Raw genomic sequence first — 21,111 nt, 5'->3', positions numbered from 1 at the left:
AGATAGTTATTACACAGAGAACAGCCATTTTCCTGTAAGTCATTTTCCTGCGTCATTTTTGAGCAGGATGGCAGATCTGTACAAGGATTGCGCATTGCCTTATTTTCAAGGTCTATGGTCTGAGGTCTGGCTTTCTGTGCCAACTCAAAAATGATAAACGCTTTCATGCAACGTTGATCACTTTCCAGTGAAAATTCTGCAGTCAGCTGTTTTATCTGGGAGGTTTTTAGGCATCTTCAGGGAACTGAAAACTGCCTTGCAGCACACTGCATTTACAGAGGTTAAATAAGGCCTGCTTTGGCAGAAAAAAAAGAATATCCTTGGCATTGTTAAAAAAGTCTAGAATTCAATAGTTTGTTGTTTAATAACGGTTTTACGGAACCATGAAAACAGTCAGTGACAAAATGGAAATACATTAAACTTTTGTTTTTCTTTTTATGCTCACAGATATCAAAAGCATATCATTTCAAATAATATGCTGCCATGTTTAATATATGGAAGATATATTTCTTAAGCATTTGATGTATATTTTTGTGTTGAAGCCAAGTACAAAGTAATGTTTTTTTTCCTAGACCTTTTCATTTCTTTCATCACTAGCATGAAATGTGTTCTCATGCCTTCTTTGGAATAATTCTGCTTCTTTCCAACATCATTAATAGCCACTTATACAGCAGTATGGCCATGCAGCAATCTAAAGAAGAGAGAGAATCGGCACAGTAGAACAGTGTCAGGAGCCCATCATATTTCATACAGTGTCAGGAGAGCTGGTATCATATTTGGTACAGTACTGTACAAAAATTAGGATAGAAACTTAGAAGAATAGCTGTCACTTATGAATGTTGCCTGCTCTGATAATACCCACATACAGTACATTCCATATCTGCAAAGAGACCACTTCATATTCTTAAATGTCAAAGCAAAACAACAGTAAAATAGGTGAGACAATACTGAGTGATCATGCTCATAAAAGGTCCCTTATACAGTATATTTTGTGTGTAGACTAGAAAGTCTTAAACTTCACTTTGTAATCAGTCCACTGAGCTTCCTTAATTTTTCTTGTTCTAGGTGCCATTATTGTAGCTTTTGTCCAGCTCACTCCCGTTGTTTTCCCATGTATCATTATTCCTAACTCAGTCAGTTCATATTCACCCTATAGCCAAATCCCATCTTTTTGTTTCTGTATTGTCAAAGTCAGTCCTCGAACCTGAGCACCTCTGCAGTACATCACAGCCTGAACTTAAATTGTAAAGAACAATACCACTGTAAATCAAAAATCAACCGGTGACACTTCTCCTAGCACATTTGTTCTTAAATGTGTTTCTTGACACTTTTCCTCTCCTGTATACTGTAGGTTAGCATGAAAAGGAAGAAAGAAAGAAAATAAAGATTTCCTTTCTAAAGGAATAAACCCCTTATTTTCAATTACCATTTTTTATCATTCCCAGGTGTTAGGTTGTTTCTGGTACATTTTTAGGTTTCATATCATAAATATTTAATATATCCATTGTCCAAGTGCCAAGGTTTTATGAAAGGCCTGTGCCCAGAAAAATAAACTATTCATGCCTTTTTTGTGACTGAAATGGAAAGTGATGTGGATTTGGGTTTGTATTGAAAGGGCTTACTTTCAGGGCTTCTACAGCCTGAAACGCAACACGATAGGAAATGTTTCCCTCAGAGTATGATTCTGATCCTGGTTTTTCACTCATTTAAATTTTTAATGGAAAAATGACTATATCTGTGAACCAGGGCATTGCTCCGCACTACGCTGACCTTTGTTCTATCTTTCTATCTCATCTTAATCTTAAGTTAGGAAAAATGTATAATCAGAACTAGACATACTGTAGTACTGTAGGTCGATAAACCCTTCAACCCTAAAATTGGTACTGCAATATTTTTTAACTTTTTCTAGTCAGGAAAGGCTACATTTACCTGTTATTTCTGACTGTTTGCATTGTCTATTGTAACGTGTTATTTGACAGTGTACTTCAATCTCCGATTTCATATTTCCAGCTTGTAAAGAATACAGGGATACAGTCATTGTCTTCTGTACTTGAGCAGCTGTTAGGATTTTTTTTCTTTATCACCAAGCTTCTAGCTTTGGTATTTTTCTGACAGCAGGGGTGCCAGCTTGTAGTCTAAACTCATCAAATCTCATAAGCTCAGCAAAGCTGGGCCTGGACAGTACTAGTATGGGAAAGCTCTACACAAAGCAGGATTGCTGCTCAAGTGGCTAAATTCTCCTCTTGGCTTGTACAATCTAGCCTACCAAACGTTTCCCTTTAATACAACTGGTTAAGCAATTTCTCTCTTCTCTACCTGGACTTTTCTGTAGTGGGGCTGCTGGTGCATAATGGTTACTATTGCGTCACCCAAATGAGTGCTTTAGTTCAATGGTGGATGAAGTGGGTGCCGTTCTATCTTCTAGCCCCATCTTCTTATGGGGAAGTTACCGAGAAGTCCTTTTCACACTGTGTACATGTATTCTGGATTCTGGGCTTCTAACATCTGGAAAAATGTGGATGGCAGGTCTTCTGTTTGTAAGGCTCCTTGTCTATAAAATTATCTCCCAATTTTGATCAGCGATGCATTAAAAATTGTATCCCTTTTATATTCAACTCCGCATTTATTGAACTTGGCTTTTTAACATTAAATGCCTTAAGATCGTCTGCTAGTAAAAATCTCTACATAAATTTGTCTTCTGTTGTAAGCTTTCACCCAATAAATCAGTGCCTCCTGGTTTTAATTTCTTAATTGATGTAGTCATTTGTTTAATGTATAGGCATTCCTTCCTATAAAACCTTTAGGTCTGTGGCTGTGCAGTCAGCCTTCATTAAATTGTTATTGGTACATTTTTGTCAGTTTTAGATGTTTACATAAAATCTATAGATTTTCTACATTATTGTTCAAGGTAACTGTCATTTTATTCCTTATGCTTTGTTTTAGGTAATGCAAACTGCAAAATGACCTGTTATTCCAGGCCTTGAAATTTAAATTTTTAGCTCAATGCTGAGTTTCCACCTTTGCATCCATCCCTTTGCTTAATATTATTTTATTTGGCTGATGGTTTTATCTAAAGCTGCTTACATTTGTACCCATTTACACAGCAGGCCATTTTACTGGAGCAATATGAGTGAAAAACCTTGGTCTAGGTTACAACAGCAGCATCCCACCGGATAATTGGACTTGCAGCTTTCCAGCTGAAGGTCCAGAGTTATAACCATTAATCCACATTGCTGTCACTTCTAAATTTAATTTTCCTGAACCACCTAAGTGGAACTAATGGAAATCTAGAATTGTCCTGTTTTCCTGACACGTTCTTGGAATGTGTAAAGAAGATTAATTAAAGTGATGAGGATCTTCAGACACTGAGCTCTGTTATCATAGAATTTGTTGCCAAAAAAAGGAAAGTCAGCATTTCATTTACCCCGTCTTGGCAGAGAGCATTGCCCTGTTTTATGGGTAAACCACAGGCTTCAGTGTCCAATCCTGTCATCCCTGAAGATCAGTAGCTACTCTATGAACCCGCCTTGACTTCAGCTGTGAAAATGACAGTGTTTGCTTGCCAAATCTCTCCTTTCAGACCTTAGACTATCTGCCATCTGATATATGAAACTGTAAATCAGTCTCATGCAGAAACCACTCTGTTCACAAAATATTACCATTATAAAAATAATTGCTAGTAGAATTTTTTTATGAATCCCTTTTCATTTGTTTTTTTATTTTTCATGTGCTGTGATACTGTTAGTTTTCTGAGAGCATGTGTCCTTCTTGTGTAACCTACAGTACTTTATTGTATATTGACTATTGGTGACATTTTTCAGATTATTCCAGCTGTGACTGAGTCTGCATGACAGACATACGCATTATGGCAGTGGTGCTCAAACACGGGGCTCAGAGATTTCTGTGGCTTCTCAGAGTTTCTCCTGTGGGGCCCCAGAAACAAAATGAAGCATTTTGTTGCAGTCTTGTTAAGCGTAAACTATATTCATATACAGTGGGTCTGTTCTGACAGTGATTGCAGTTGATCTGTTAACAGCTCTGCCAAATATTGTAAAAGCTGTGTCTTTATTTATCTTAATTAAACATTTCAATGTAATTTTGAGCCTAAAAGGGCCGGCTTGTTTCTTTATTGAAAGAGATGTCTTGAAAAGGGATCGCCCAGTCAGAACCTGTGATTATGTTTATGGGGGTGTCCTTGTGTGGGTGGCACCTTCAATGCAGAAGAGCTTTTCTGAAGCTTGGTTTTCCAGAGAAATGTCTTCAAATACACAAGAATTAACCCTCAACCACCCCTCCTCCCCACTTCCCAATGGCGGGGGCCAACGCTTGCAAGCAATTAATTTGCCTTGTATCTAGAGGCCTGGTCTGATTGGTTTATTTGACTTCTCCCACTTGGGAGCAGCGGTAATTGAGTTCACTTGTTGGCTGACGTCTGTGGAGCTGGGGAGCCCTGGCTGCTACATGTTGCAGCCCTTCAGCCCCACCACAGGAGAGCAGCTCTGGCTCCAGCAATACATCATGCATGCCTTTCCTTAGGCGTGCTTTACTTTACTGTACTGTACTGTATAACCCCGCTTCGCTGCCCGGCGCAGACTGGTGTCGCTATGAGTAGTCTCCCCCTGGCAGCAGTCCCACCACTTTACAAGCGGCATGCTCTGTGAAAGCCATCCAAAGCCTGTCTACCCTTCGCAAAAAAAGCATCTGCCTGCCAGAGGGCCAGATGGTTCTGCGTGTTGGCAGTGTTTCACAGACAAACAAGAATTGCTTTTCAAATGGATTCAGCAAGGGATACTCACATTGGAGGGAATTGCTTGTAGCACTCGTGTCTGTACATCCAGTCTTCCAAAACTAAGGGAGGTGAGACATTGAAACGATTTATTGTAACTACTGATTTTGAGAGACAGTTCACGTTTCACGTGTAGAACGTGTATTTCATATTGTATAAATTAATGGATATTGGAGCATGTTCTAGAGCTCTTGCCTCTAATTTGATGTTCATGTAATTTGGTTTAAAATCTGTGTAAACTGCTTTAAAGTTATCCAACTTCAGACCCCAGCGCTCTCAAATGAGCTACTGTATAAGCCAGACTTGACCTCTACTGTTTAACTTCCTACACTGTAACAGCGCTCATCATTATTGAGAAAGGGGATTCTCCATTAAATACAGTACAGTATGTGCTTCCATTGCCCTGTTCCCTTAACAACCCTGTGCATGTGCCCAGATTCTCTCAAGATCAATCTGGAAACACATTATCCAACCTGTCAATGAAATCTGCTGTGGGGGACAGTGACATTTCATTTTAAACACAGACATAGTAATGTTATAGTACACAAGGGAAATCATAACCATTTCAATTGCAGGAGAATACCATAAATAGTGTTCCATGGAACCAGGAAGGAGTAGTCACTAATAATAATTATACAGTTTATTTTCTGTATCGAAGCTAATTTCTCAAAACTTGGTATTTCCCGTACATTCTGTTTGCAGAATACTTACCCATAACTCAAAGGATAAATCAAGCCTTGGTTGCTCTAAGGTTTCTTCCTACTTTAGTCTTAGGGAGTTTTTCCTTGCCACTATTGCCTTAGGCTTGCTCACTGGGGCTTCAGGCCCGGAAATCTGTAAAGCTGCTTTGTGACCATGTCCATTGTATAAAACGCTATACAAATAAAACTGAATTGAATTAAAATCCAGAAATCTAAGAAACCATGCAAATACTAGACTTGAGTTGAATACCCACAGACATCACAGCCAGACAGACATAAAAGGTTTTCTGACCGAGCAGAACCAATTTGAAAACTTCACTTTCATGGCCATGAGAAATACTCCACTCTTTTGTATTGAAATAAATGTTATTTCAGTAACAGCTAATGTCCTGGACAGTCCATACTGCCTTAATGATTCTTTATGTTATTACAAATTCAGGTGGTACCAACCCATAGGTCAGTTGCATAAATCATTTGCCCCATTCCTAAAGAATTAAAGCAGTTCCATAGGTAATAACAATAAATGGCACAATATTTTTTTTCTAAATGGGCCTGACTCAGATGATAGCACATCAAATACAAGGGTAGTTATACAGTAAAGCTGTCTATTAATTAATCCGCATATTGTGCAAACGATAACAGAACCCAACTTGTCTGACCAGTGAGGAAAGGAATCTTTCATATTTCCACGGTTCATTTACAGTATATGTCCTAATCATGTACAAAACTGTTTAGTTAAATGAGTATGTTAAATTTGCTTGCGTATTTAGAAAAACCTTGCAACGATTGCACAGGACATTCTAGGCATAAATTATTTTTAATTCGTAGTGAATTGCTTCATATAATGGCTCTTGCAGCTATAGCAATTATTTCATGTAATGGTGATAAGGCATTCCTTAAAAATTGCATAAAGTTTGTAATGAGTACCTCTCTGAATAACTTAAAAGCATAACCTAAACTGAGTTGTGCAAGCCATTTTGCTTCTCAGGTTAAATAAAACACTTCTGTAATGTTCTGTTTTTTTCTGCAGTAGGGGAATGAAGGAGGAGGTATGAACCTCTTTGTTTTCTTACATTCTTCTGCTCAGGTAACCGCAACGGATGCAGACGGTGGCTCTTTTGGCACCATCTCCTATTCCATTGGCTCTGGCCTGGGCAGCGTCACACCCACACAGTTTACCATCGGGAAAGAGACTGGCCAGATCTGCACCAAAGTGACACTGGACAGAGACCTGGGCACCATCAGCTACGATTTCACTGTCACCGCAGTCGATGGGGTGAGTTCAAGAGAAGCTAGAGAGAAAATGAAGTTTCTTTGTACTAAATGTGTGCTTACATTTTTTTTTCTCTACACTTGAAAAGTTCTGAGAATACAAACTGTCTAGCGATATGCATCATTGTACTGAATTACTGAATGCTGTTGAAGAATTAAGCACCAGAAGTCTTTGAATCAGGTTAAATACTTATAAGATGATGTGAATTGCATAGGATCCATGAAGAAAAGTATAATACTTCATTTTACAAAGTTGTTAACAGGGCTTACAGGCAGTTAGTTTCATACTGAGTTGAGAGGATACTTTCAGGCGTCAAAACATTATTTAGGTATAGTTTTTAGAGCAGAATGTTTCCATGTTTTTAATACTAGGGACTGGCTGGTTGGCTGCCTTCCTAAGCATCCTAAACCAAGTACTATTTGGCAGTTTTAAGATCAATACTGTTTTTCATTTAACCTTTTAACTATAAGACCTACATGTACTGTACGTATTATACATGAAATGAAAGCTTACAAACTGCATGTCCATAAAAAAGTGGAACAGCCTGAAATTCACCCTGTTTAGTAGAGACTATGACATGAATCCCAATAGCATGCAAGGCTCCCATGCAGTATTGGATCATAACACACAGACTTGTGCTTTTCCAGCCAGATAACAGCTTTATTTTCTGAAAATGTTTGAAACTGACCAGCTTACAGTATAGACCGATACTCTCTGTGTTGTATGTTGTATGTGAGTCATGTAGTTACTGACATATGTCTTTATAAAAAACAGATGGACAGGCACCAAAGTAATTACATATATATATATACTGTACAGTATATATCCATCTGTTATTGGAAAGACTCTTGAGACCTGGTAAGGGTAATGATAACCCAGATGCTCTCCCGGAAACGTAGAGCACAAGGTGGGAACTACACCAAACTTCACAGGACACCAGATGAGTCTATTATAGGGCACTCGCACTCACCCAGCAGCACCCACCAAAAATCCACTTAGTTTGGTTCGGACATGAGTCGAAAATACAATCTCAAAGAGTTAGAGAGGCGGCACTCCCACGCTACTGACACATTCCTCAAAGAAAAGGTAAACAGATGCTATTCTATTTACTTGCCACATACTGTATTGTACAATACATGCAAACCGAAGGAAATTACATACCCGAAAACAATATATACTGTACATTCAAAATGATTAAAATCAGTTTCATTTTTTATGCTTGCATGAAGTTATGATGATATTTGTAATAACATCTAGTAGCTAGTATCTAAAATGTCACCAGTCTAATAACACCATAAAACATAAGCTTACAAGTATTCTAATGCCGAACAGTCTTTCAGTTTACCTTAACCAGTATAGATTAAGAAAATATTGTGCTTAAAGGTTTGTGGTAAGCAAAGGAGTGAAGCAATAGAAACTTTAACCTAAGTCGAGTCTTCCATAATGAGTCACAAGCCTCCATCTGTAGACTCGATGTCCAGTGTCCTGCATGTTGCGTGCAGAACTGAGTCTTTCAGACTGTCTTTCTGATATGCATGTTCCCTTGTGGAGTGGTGCTGATGGAGCTCAAAGTGATTACTGATTGGGAGTTCATGAAATTCCACACTGCTTTTATCATTAGATCTACAGTATAACTAGATATAACTTGTCTGACAATTTCTTATTTTGTTTTCAATGAAACCTCAAATGGGCTGGCATTAAGGCCACCATGAATCAGGCATTGAGAAACAGTGTTCTGGAGGGTCCGGGTAAAAGCAGCCTTACAAAAGGAAGCTTTTCTCATTACAAGAAATAAAAAAAGCCAATTGAATCTCTCTGGCAGAGATTTGTGCTGTAATATCATTGTATATTATGCCAAAACACATTTTACTAAAGGGTAAATAATTTGCTAAAAATGAATGGAAATTGCTGCAGTTATGTTAAAGTAATCATAGGAGAAACCTCAAAGAATGCCAGGCAGTAATAAGCCCACGCTCCCTCACCCGTCTTTTCTTTCCCTTTACAAATTGCCCTCAGGGTCTTTGGTACATTTTCCGCATTAAAAGCCAATGAAACAAACACTACCGGATGTACAGTGACAACCAGTGCAGCCTGCATCAGTCATGACAACTGCTCCTAAAGTGCTCTCTGGGGAATATATGTCTAGAAACTGTGTGCTGACAGGAAGACTGCGTGTTATTGTGGATTCTTTTCTGTATGGCTGGGGATGTTTTTAATTAATTTTACCTGCTATAGATGTAATAAACCAGTTAATTATTGGGTTGCACTGTCTTGCTATTTGTAAGATCTACTTTAATTTTTCTAGAAGGCACAGAGGCCATATAAGATGCGATTTTATACATCTATACTTTTGAAGAGCGTTGTTTAGGTCAGACTGGGGTTAATAAAATGTGCAGTAACTTTCTGCACTGTTATGGAAGCCTACCCCAAGACAAACATGGAGCAATTTTAATTTTATAACATTTTCAGTGAACCACAAGTGGGTCAGCCAACTGTATGTATGATTTGCATTTGTTTCAGACTGTGACTCTTTGTTAAGAAAAACACATTGTAGTTCTTAAATTTATATTAATTACTGTTTATTGTCACTGTTTTTGCATTTATTCCGCTGTTCTTGCATTTTAAATCTAATAATTGGAAGACACTTAAATATCCATCCAGTATTGATAACTATTTCCTTGGTTTAGAGGAATTGTGTTTCTCTAAAACTTGAATATGCTTCTCTCTTTTAAGCAAAAGGAATAAGGATAATTTTGTCTCTGTAGGGTGGTCTTAACTCAATGGCCTACGTGAAGGTATTCCTGGTTGACATTAATGACAACAGACCAACCTTCTACCCAGTCCACTATGCAGTCAGCTTGAGCACGCAGAGTGCCCCTGGTACTTCTGTTGTCAGGGTAACGGCCTACGACCATGACGAAGGGGAGAATGGCCGAGTGACGTACCGTACAGTTCCAGGGGGCAGCTCACAATACTTCACGCTCAACAAAGACACAGGTTTGTGGGACCTAATGCAAAATCTTTGGTGTTTGCACGCTGTCAGTTTAATAATGTACTTCAACACATTATTACAGGAAAAGCACAACACGGGAAAAAAAACAGCTTTAATTTCCAGAATTATAATTCTTAAAAAAATCCCTAACAATATTCAACATATGTCCAACAACGTTACAAGGAGTCTGTCTGTGTCCCTCTGCAGGTGTGATCTCGCTGTCTCGCTCTCTTCATGGGAAGGCCAACTCTGTGATCCAGATGGTCATCACTGCACAGGATGGTGGGGGGCTTATGGCTCCTGTTAATGCCAGGGTCAATATCAGTGTGGTTGCTGGCTCAGTGGCGCCCCCTGTGTTTGAACAGGCACACTACTTCTTTACTGTCTCTGAGGATGTGATGCGGGGGACTCAGGTGGGAGTGGTGCGAGCTATGAGCAGAAATGGTACGTGTGCAAGTCTGAGTCTATATCCAGGTTCCATATATGCTGATAGAAAATGGCACTATTAAAGTCTTCACATTGTTAGACTACATATTCAGTTTACTTTTTCCTTTATACACGTTTTATGTACAACAATTTCCCCCATTATGTAATGCATTTTAACTATATTGGTATAAATCGAGTCAAAAATATTTTAGAAGCGCAAATGCAGTAAAAATAACATTTTAAAACCAGATTGGAAAAAAATGACTGAAACTGAGGAAAAGTCACTGTCAGAATGAAAGTTTTTCTTTTCAGCCAGCACATAGATAATTCTGTGATGGAATGTGCTGACAGACTTGATATACTATGTTTCCAATATGTTTTTATCTACACCAGATGTACAAACTTTCTTTGGAGGCACTTTGTATGTACAGTATACACCTCATTTAGAAGTATGTTTTAGATATTGTTTGGATTATAAATATTTTCCATTTTCATTTTTGGACGTAGAAATACTCTATAGTTTTTTAGAAAAACATACCTTTATTAAAAAAAAGGCCATTCTGAGGATAAGACTTAAAGTTTATTTATTTTTATTTTTTATTTTTAACAATTTCTAGTCTTCCCTTCATGAAACTAACAATGATGGCTGTAGTGAGTGACATCGTGTTGTTTGTAAATACTGTGTCTTTCTTTTTTCTTTTGACTAGGTGATTCAGTCCTAGTAGCAATATTCTCTTAGGTTATTGATAAGGTTGTGCAAGTCCAACAGAATAAATCAGCAAAAATCATGCAGACTATCAAGTTTGATATCAAAAAGCTAAAACAGCATGTGTTCCTTATTTTGCTTTTCAGTTCATGTAAGGTCTTGGCTTTTCTTACTTCTTTCCTTCAGGGGAGTCCAAAGACGTCTTCTACACAATCTCCTCTGGCGATCCAGATGGCTACTTCACAGTGGACTCCGAAACGGGGGCCCTGCGCACCAGCCTTCCTCTCGACCATGAGGCCCGTCCTTCGCTGGAGCTGGAGGTGCAGGCTCGCAGTGGCATGCCCCCGGCCTTTGGGCAGACGCGGGTTCGCATCACCATCGCGGATGTCAACGACAACGCTCCCTCTTTCCTGCCTTCGTCCTCGGAGTCCCTGCTCCTGCCTGAGGCCACCAAAATGGGCACAGTGGTCTACAGGGTGCGCGCTGAAGACCGCGACTCGGGTCCCAATGGGCAGCTGAGCTTTGACCTGGCTTCCACCGGGGGGCAGCGTACCTTTGGCATCGAGCGCAGTAGTGGGGAGATCCGGCTGATCGGAAGCCTGTCCTACGAGACGACTCCGCGCTACGACCTGCAAGTGACGGCCAAGGACAGTGGGGTGCCCCAACTCAGTGCGACCTTCACCCTGGTGGTGCACGTGCAAGCTGAGAACAACCAGGGCCCAGTCTTTGACACCCTCACCTACCGCGTTGAGCTGAAGGAGGGAACCCCGCTCAACACACGCTTCCTCCAGGTGCGAGCGCTGAACCAGGAAGCCGCCAGCAGCCCCACTGGGAGCACAGCAAGCTCCAGTCCTCTGGCTTACCACCTCCGCCCGGATGGGGACGCGGCAGGTTTTGGCATTGCTTCCGACTCCGGCTGGCTGTTTGTGAAGAGTGCCCTGGATAGAGAAGCCAAGGATCTATACCTGCTGACTGTCCTAGCCACCTCAGGTAGTGGTCAGCTGAAGAAAACGGGCAGCGCCACTGTCCGAGTGTCAGTAACGGACGAGAATGACAACTCCCCCAGACTTGCACAGGAGCGGGCTTTCCTGGCAGTACGAGAGAATTTGCCAGAAGGTACTGGTTTTGGAAGAGTGTCGGCAACTGATCGGGATGCAGGGCTTAACAGCCGCCTTACTTTCCGACTCCTACACCCTGACCGGAACTTCCAGATAAACTCCCAAACTGGTAAGCTTAATATGTTAATCATTTTCCCTTCTACACTTTTTTTTTAGTAATGTGAATGTGCTATTCAGATGGCCAAGCTTTGGTTCTTAGCAGGGGCAAGACACAGTTGTTAAACTAAATGCTTAGTCTCTGGAGTCCCAGGCAAGCATCAGAAGTCACTGCTGTGTGGTAAGCAATACATTCCCAAGATGACCATCAAGACATAAGAGGTTGAAAGTCAAACATCTGATGAAATTCAGTAAAACTGATTCTGTGCTGAGCTGCTCAAGATTTCTGGCAGCAAGATTGCTTGGCAGCAAGGCCATACCTCCAGATGAAACTGAACAGCTTAGCAACAAGCTCTGCCTAGAAAATACTTGGATTCTTCCTCAGATTTCTGTTATCCTTATAGCCTGGAAAGCTTTGTTTTTCATCAGCTACAATGTGAGAGCATAGCCGGTGGTCTTGACATGAATCTTCTGTATGCGTCACTGTTGTGTTTAGTTTTTTTAAAAGCCATCTAATGTAAACATGCATGGCCAGCTTTGCTGACAGCTCCCTTCTCCCTTCCCCTCCCTGCAGGAGAGATCAGCACACGGACCGCTCTGAACCGGGAGCACCAGTCAAGTTACCAGCTGGTGGTGGTGGTACAGGATGGTGGCACGCCCCCTCGGAGCGCCACGGGCACTGCACACATCACGGTGCTGGACGAGAATGACAATGCCCCCTCCTTTACACATGCAAAGCCCGGGAGGGACCTTCTCATGCAGGTAGGAGGAAGCCTGGAGCTGCATTGTCAATGGGTATGTTCTTGCTATGGGCCAGGCTTGCAGCAGCAGTCTAGGTCGAGCTCACGTAGAGCTGCAGATTGCCTTTTCTACAGGGGTTAAAGGCTCTGTTTCTCTCACAGGTGCAGGAAGGCAAGCCGTCTGGCACTTTGATAGGAACGGTGCAGGCTAAGGATCCTGATGAAGGAGAAAATGGGACCATCTACTACTCTCTGTCAGGTAAGAGAAAACACACAGTGAAGAGGAATATGGTCCCAGGGTACCACTGTAAAAAATTTTTGCATTTCAAGATCTTAGGTCTTCATTTATTCAAGTATCCTCATATGTTTTATTTCTATTTTGAAAGACCGCTTTGGAAGATTTTCAAATGACTGATCATGTCTAGCTTAGAAGAGGCAGCTTCTCTTGTGAGCTAACATTTAAAATGACACAACTTTGCCCAGTCTTGACTCATCAGGCCCCACATCAGGCTAGTGTTTCAAAAGATATTCCAAAAGTTGGGAAGAGAATTATCTGCTTATTTCTACAACACTCAAAATCACACTTCAGAATGTTAACTTGAGTGATTTACATGGAAATTCTGAAAAATAGGGAGACATATTACAATATTTTAATTTTCGAGGCGGGGGGCGGGTTGCAGCAGTTATGCATTCAAAGGAGCAGAGTGAGTAATCTGAAACTTCAAGGCTTACTTTTTTAACTACAGTATATTTCCATTAACATTTTGTTGTGGATGCTTAAAAGGTAAAAGTGGTTATTTTTACAGGCTATTTGCTTTTTTAAATAAAACATTAACATCCATTTTGTATTTGATCTGTTTCTAAATGCTTTTTGCTGTGTACTGATCTTTCCAGGCCCTAGGGCGGAACGATTTTCTTTGAACCCAAATACAGGAGAGTTGAGGTCATCTTCTCCCTTGAGTCGTACCGAAAGAGCAGAGTATTCTTTCACTGTGACAGCCACAGACCGGGGCCAGCCAGCTCAGAGCACCTCCACCACTCTAATCATACAGGTGAGCCACACCTTCAGGCAGGTCACAACCACAGTACGGCCAGACAGCGCTGTTTGTGGGGCTGTGTAGAAAGGGGGATGGGATGCCGGCAAGGAAACTTATCTTCTTCATTCACAAAACAGAAATTCTAGGATATACAGAAAATGAGCAAAGCAAGATCGAGTCTTTTTCATAAAGTATTTTTGCATTAAAATATTTCTGAACAGTTCTGTAATTAACAGATATCTTTAAATGTGCTGTCAAATGTGTTTAGAAATCCATGGACTCAACAGACGTCATTATACCTACCAATCAAGACGGTATTCTTTTTTTTCCTTTCTTTGGTCTCCAATGCAAAAACAGGTTCCTGCTTTTTTGTGTTTATTTGTTCATGTTGGTTATCATAGAATTCAAATGTACAGCTGTTCCCCGTAAACTTTGTTAACTTTTAGTCTTGCACAAGTAGTTTTGTGTACAATGAAAAAATAACTTGTTGTTGGTTCACATTTGGATTAGCTGACCGCACATTTGAATGTCTGCCCGTGAAAAGGAAACAAAATAAGATCCAGCCGATATTTCCTGTTTCAGATGGGGGTTTATTTGCTTGGATAAGTCTTGTAACCTAAACTCAAGGTGTGAAACCAAATGCACTCTGGGGCTTGCTGGTGTACGTTTTCGGGCTGAGCAGGACTTGGAAACCAGAGCTCAGCATCAGAATGATATCTGAGCATTGGGGACCCTGGTCAGAGGCACCAGTAAAACATCACCTGTAAGAAACCACGTTTGCAGTGTAGTTTAATACAACCTCTAGGATGTCATTTCGGTCACTGGGGTGATTCGAAGTGCAAGATCTCCATCCCTAGTTTTGAAAGATTTCTAAAAAAAAAAAAATCAGTTCAAAACTGGAAAATGTAAATTTGAATCAAGTAATTGCAGCAGGATCCTGATTGTGTGCAGCTGTAGACTTCGCAAATCAAGGTCAGAGCTTGTGACACTAACATTTTTAATATAGTAACCCTCTTTTGAACAGACAGTAAAATAAGAAGTTACATAAAATGTTTGATTAAGATGAATTAAGGTAATGAATTAATACCACACATAAAGTCCGATGCCTCATTCTTCTACCTTAGAAATACCTGCATGTACAGTACCCTGTCAGTACCCGCAAAATACAATAACTAGTAGTGTGTAGTGTTCTTTTATTATGAGGTTTTTAATGCTAACTGTATGTCTAATGACAAAGGCTGAAACTGAACTGTGGCCTTTCAAAACTTTTAAACGAAGACTGTATCCAATTCAATCTTAATTTTACTACCAAAAGCAATGTTTCATGGTTTTAAAAATAACCTCAGATTACTTTTTCCATATCAGTTGAAAAAGTTGAATAGTTTTCAGCATTATTCAATTTGTAGTTAGTTTAGAAGTGTCTTTTTAAGAATGGGCCCCTAGCTAAATTTAGATTTTAGAACTTTACTTTTATCCCTTATTATTATTTTTCCTGGCAAAAACAAACATAACTGAGTTATAATAGCAGTCATATTCTTTTTTCCTACAAAGTGGGGATTACAATCAATCTGTCTTTATTTTCTGCATTTCAATGTACTTTCTTAACTGTCATAACTATTTAATTCTAAAAGTTTATTCATGCTATGCATAGTTAGAAAATAATTTATATACCCCTTGATTTTGATTGATCTAAATTTTGAACACATAATGCAATTAGGGTTCTTCATTTTTGTGGTTCATTTTTAATCATCTAACATGACACTGAACTTAACAAAAGCCAGGCATTCCCATTTCTAGTCCTCAGACTCCATAATTCCGGTTTTCTGTATGTTTTTTCTTTAGTTGTAAGCATTCTTACCTGGAAGAAGTGTTAAATTAATAAAATGAAGGTTTACCCAGAAAAGTTTAACCCTTCTCCTCAGCCATCAGCTGTTAAGATTAAAAAAAAAACATAAAATGTGCTGAATTTGGTTCCCATCGAAGCCACTAAGTGATTTGCTTCATAAACCACCATTACAGGGCAAATATTGCCGATCGCTGATCCCAGAACCAATTTTACTAACAGTGCAATACTGCAGTGTCATATTTGAGTACATCTCTTCATGTTTTGGGATAATATTGGGTTAAGTTATTAACATTTAAAAGGAGAAACCTAGATAACCATTCAGTTGAAACTGATATTTATGTTAGTAGTGTACAATAGTCACAAGTATAATACCTAAACTAATTATTATAAATAATAATTATGCTTAACTCAGTGACCACTGATGAAACAGCATAATCACCATAGTATCTTGGCATCTTGTAAATTTATTTCATATTTCAAATAAATATTTTGATCTGAGATTACATACATAATTCAATTACGATCTTAATTTTTGTGTAAACAATTAGGGATTATATATGATATGAATCATCTATGAGTATGTTTATAAAGTTCAACAAGTTGCAGTTAACATCTATTTTGTTTTCTGATCTGGAAGGCATTCACAAGAAATCAAAACTGAAACCAAAAAATTGAAAAGGGACAATGCGTATTACAACTATGAGATGACTTAATGTCTTCTTGCTCTATCTTTTTGAAGGTCCTTAGCTCCAGTAAGATGGTTCCTAAACCCAACACCCATGCTGTGACCCTAAAATCTATAGAAGGTGCCAAACCAGGCTCAGTGGTTGGCTCGGTCAGGTCACATGACCAGCAGGTCGTGCCCAAAGAAGGTCAGGTGACCTACACGGTAGTGGGGGGCACTGATCAAGAGGGCACCTTCATGGTGGACAGATTGACCGGCGACGTCTACTTAGCAAGAGAGCTGGACTATGAACAGGGAACACGCTATTCCCTTCAGATCGAGGTAGATGACTTCTCCAAAGCTTATCCCACCAGCCGCATCATCACATTGGACATAGATGTTCAGGACAGCAATGACCATGCACCCCAGTTTCCAGAGGATCCAGTTACCATTGTCATTCCTGAAAATATGGAACCCGGTTCTTCCATCTACGCTTTCCAAGCTATCGACAAAGATGGCAGTGGACCAAATAGTGAGATCCGTTACACCATCCTCCACCAGTGGCCTGACAACAGTGACCTCTTGTCTCTTGACCCATCAACTGGGGTCCTGTCCCTGGGGCAGATTCTGGATTGTGAAACAACCTCTTCCCTGTTTCTGGTCGTAAAAGCCACAGACTGCGCCCTCAATGCAAGTCAGCGCCATTGGGGTTCGGTGACAGCCAGGATCTTTGTGACAGATGAGAACGACAACGCCCCTGTCTTCAGCTCCCCCACAGCGGTCAGCGTCATGGAGGACCAGCCCGTAGGCTTTGTCGTGCTGTACGTCATGGCGCAGGATGCTGATCAAGGAGAGAATGGCCGGGTATCATATCGGATCCAGGCAGGCAACGCTGGAGGAAGGTTCAGTCTCAACCCTAACACAGGTAAGTTGTGTCCAGTTTTGTAATGCCAGCGACAATTTAAAAGATGGCGTTTGTGACGTGTAGCTGTGCTATACAAGAACAGAAATCAGTTAAAACTTCACAGTCCCGTGTGAATCATTACATTTTTGTTTTTATTTCTCTTATCAGAGGAGTAAGCAGGCCCAAGTAAATCTAATTTTTTCCTACATTCCCTGCTCTACAGAGCTTGACCTACCTTTCAGTGCTCATCTCCAACAGCTATGAGCTAAACAATGTGTTTTCTGCCAGCAGTATTATTCACACACAGTGCTTGCTTGCTAGCCTGTGTAAGTATTCCAATAGAACATAATTCAAGGATGATGTATGTTCCTGCATTGCTGATGTCAGAAATTGTTTAAAATCTGCAAGCACGGACTGTAGTTTTTCAACAATGAAATGTCTAAAAACCCTCTGTCAACAGAACAGAAGGTCGTTAGTTCACCTGTACTTTGTTGTGGTGTCTCAGACACGTGTCAGCTTTAGATCACTCTGAAACTCCCCCTGGCTGATAGAGGAGTAGAAACAGCCAATATATTTCATAAGTGTTATACAGTGCGGAGACTACAGAAGATATTCCTCTTGAACTTATTTGAGCACAGCTGGCCATTTGTAAAAATTAAAAATTAGATTTCTTTCCCTAACCATAGTTACACTAATAATGGCCGAAATGAAGTGCTTTTTTTCATTCCCTGAGGAAGGATGTATTGTAAATATACCTGTATAGCTCACAATTAATGATGGTTTGTTTGTTTATTCTTTCCCTTTAAAACTTTAACTCATTATTTTAAAATCCTCCTTTAAAACTTTTGATGGCAAAACGTAGCATTTTAATGTGGATACACACTTGTTAAAATCTGGTAGTTACTAGATGAGAGTGAATGCATTTTGGTTAATGCTTTTCAATTTAGGGTTTAGAACTGATAACTACATTTGAACTGTGTTACTGAATGAAATTGTGACTGTTTTCCAGATTGTTTCAGCAAAAACTCTAATTACCTATTATGACTAAATAAGTTTCAATCCTGCAGGTTCTACATGTAATATTGTCACATAGGTCAACCATGTCAGATGTATGAGTTTCAAAGTATTCTTTATTTTATTAAGAAAAGCATTATTTTATACCAGCATCTAAGAGAACAACACAGATTTAATTAATCTGATATGTGTCATAAATATCTGATATTTGTCATGTAATACACAGTATATTACAATATATTCATAATTAAATATTTTTCAAAATGAATTAAACAATTATATTTAGTGAATTTCCTGGTCTTACACAACCCATAGGGGTGCCTTCTCCCACAGACATGGATAGAATACATCACACAGCATTAACATCTCTGCTGTCCACCAGACAAAGTAGTGCATTCCATAGGCCATAAAAGCTCCAGCTCACAGTCAGTATAACACCTTGTAGAATTGAGGTTTCCATGTGAAAAATAAAAAGTATCTGTACAGTGCAGTTTTTGATTTGTGTGCAGTTTTTGATGTAATTTTCACTACGTCATATACTGTTTTACATTTACAGAACAACATGCTGTGGGAACAGCAAGGAGAGTCAGATGCTTTGTGCTACAGTCATAGCAAGAAAGCAGCTCAAAAGTTATTGTTTTTTCTATCATATTTTATCATACAGTAGGTCTGCTTTACGAAGATCTTGTTGAACAGTTCTCGTCATTGGCTCAAATTAATCCTAAACAGACTGGAATAAATGGCATGCTATCTTGGTTGAAAAAAAAGAGCTTGTAAAACAGCACCCTAGCTCTTACTCCACACACGGAAGTTTGTTTTTCGCATAACTCTGGTGGCCAAATTTAAACCACAAAATTGAAATTGAATCAATGTGAGCATACCCGTCCCTATTCACATTAATAAAGAGAAAGGATTTTAAATATAAAGGGGCATGGCAGGCATTAGAGTTGCGTGTTTCAGTGTGTGTTTACTGTTTCTCTCTCATTATTGTGGCCTTCACAGTGGAAAACTCATTAAAGCCAAATGGTTCTGTTTTACGGCTGGGGTGGTAGCTCTCAGGTAGGCAGGCTTCATGTAAATAAATTATTTTTACACAGCATTTGCTTTACCACTCCGTTTATACCCCTGCAAGTCCTTTTTTTCAAAAGTTTTAGGAATTAGGAGAATTCAAATCATGAAAGGTGTTTCAATTGCTTCTGAGCTCATCTTCAAAGCCTGAAAACGAAGTATGTTTCTAAACCTAAATATGTTTGTTTTTGAGCATCTGCACAGTGTGGGGGGCCATGATCACTTCAATTAAAGAACCACAAAGTCATTTTTTCAGCTGTTTCTTTTATTGTTAATTAAAGCAAAAGAATTTGAAACATTGCCCATTTTAATGCCATCCAAAATGTAGGTTTAAACCTCAGTTGAAAAACTAACTTGTGGTTTTCTTAGCTTTACCATCTAAACTGACTGCCAGTTTTACGTGACTGAAAGTATAAGATATGTTGATCAGCTGCTGTATACTGCTGGAATTGTGAAAGATGTTCTTTGGTTTTGTGGAAACCCAGAATTCTTGAAAAAGGTGAATGTTAGAATGAGTTGTGTTTTGTTATTACACTTGAGTGTTTGTCTAGCACTTTAAGAAAGGCTTAAATGCTCCTTTTCTAACACTCTTCTTCTCCTGTCCCTCATGGTCCTGTCTGTTTCAGGCTCCCTCTCTATTCTCAAGGCTCTTGACCGTGAGGAGCAAGCACTCTACAATTTGACGATTGTCGCAGAGGATCATGGGACCCCCCAGCACTCAACTACCCAGTTACTGTCAGTGCAGGTGATAGATGTGAACGACGAGGCACCGTGGTTCGCAAAAACTGAATTTGAGGCCCAGATTTCCGAGAATCAACGAGCTGGAACTTCCATACTAACTGTGTCAGCTGTCGATCGTGACCAAGGTAAATGCAGACTGAATGGATGTGATGGAGGGCAAACACAGTTGTAGCACAACACGGATTGCAGAAGAGGTGGCATGTATTCTACAAGGTTTATAAATATTTGAAACCTTATCCTGTCCCTTTTTCCTGGCAAGAGCGCCTCCATCTGAGATTGAAGTAGGGAGTAGAATATCTGGGATTGAACTGAAATGTTCCAACATTTGTATAGGTTAAAAATTGAACAATAATTTGGGGATTAGGGATTATTGTAGCCAATGATGGTGATGTACTGTAAATCAGGTTATTTGACTGACAGTTCCTAAACTTTTATCCCTTGAGTTTAGTTTGGAAAGAAGATGTACAGAGGAATCCTTCACATTGATTCAAAACAGGACTAATTAGTGAGCTTGTGAAAATAGTATATACCATTAGAGAACTGTACAAACCATAAGTGAATTTGTATTCACAAAGGTGCATACATCTTTGGTAGCATGTACCTTGGAAATCATTATCTTATCATTATCTTATGCTTAAATAGCATGTGTACAGTATGTAACTTGAACACAGATCATGCGAGAAGATGTTCCATATCAGAAGGTGCACCTGAAGTAGTGTGTAGCACTGTACTTATATATCAATATCTACATAAGAGAGTGCAGAGAATGAGACTGTCAGGAATGTCAGGAAGTGTAGCAATAGAAGTATAGTGTAGAATAGTCTAAAATATTTAACATATTATTTTATAAGTCATATTCTATGTATTGTTGTCATTTAGTCTCTGGAGTTTTCTTCTTCCCCTTTCCCTTGATATCCAATGATAAGGAGTGCCTCTGTGCTCAGATTAACTGCTAATTGTGCATGGTAACATCTTAAAGATCTCAAGGTAGACATTACA

At 39.5% G+C, this 21,111-nt stretch overlaps 1 protein-coding gene across 2 annotated transcripts in view; it reads left to right on the top strand.

Moving 5' to 3' along the window:
• The window catches only part of LOC148658389 (protocadherin-16-like), a 157,452-nt gene that overhangs the window by 111,756 nt on the left and 24,585 nt on the right, over positions 1 to 21,111 (top strand). For both annotated transcript variants that reach the window (XM_088639509.1, XM_088639508.1), the window contains 9 exons: positions 6,575 to 6,763; positions 9,526 to 9,757; positions 9,960 to 10,196; positions 11,071 to 12,111; positions 12,673 to 12,860; positions 13,001 to 13,097; positions 13,733 to 13,890; positions 16,461 to 17,310; positions 19,998 to 20,237. In XM_088639509.1, the coding sequence (XP_088495635.1) occupies positions 6,575 to 6,763; positions 9,526 to 9,757; positions 9,960 to 10,196; positions 11,071 to 12,111; positions 12,673 to 12,860; positions 13,001 to 13,097; positions 13,733 to 13,890; positions 16,461 to 17,310; positions 19,998 to 20,237 (3,232 nt within the window). The remainder of the gene's footprint in view (positions 1 to 6,574; positions 6,764 to 9,525; positions 9,758 to 9,959; positions 10,197 to 11,070; positions 12,112 to 12,672; positions 12,861 to 13,000; positions 13,098 to 13,732; positions 13,891 to 16,460; positions 17,311 to 19,997; positions 20,238 to 21,111) is intronic.

Source organism: Lepisosteus platostomus, chromosome 7 (genome assembly GCF_059453375.1).
Source record: "Lepisosteus platostomus isolate fLepPlt1 chromosome 7, fLepPlt1.hap1, whole genome shotgun sequence".
Taxonomy (NCBI): Eukaryota; Metazoa; Chordata; class Actinopteri; order Semionotiformes; family Lepisosteidae; genus Lepisosteus; species Lepisosteus platostomus.
This window is presented reverse-complemented; position numbering and strand designations above follow the sequence as displayed.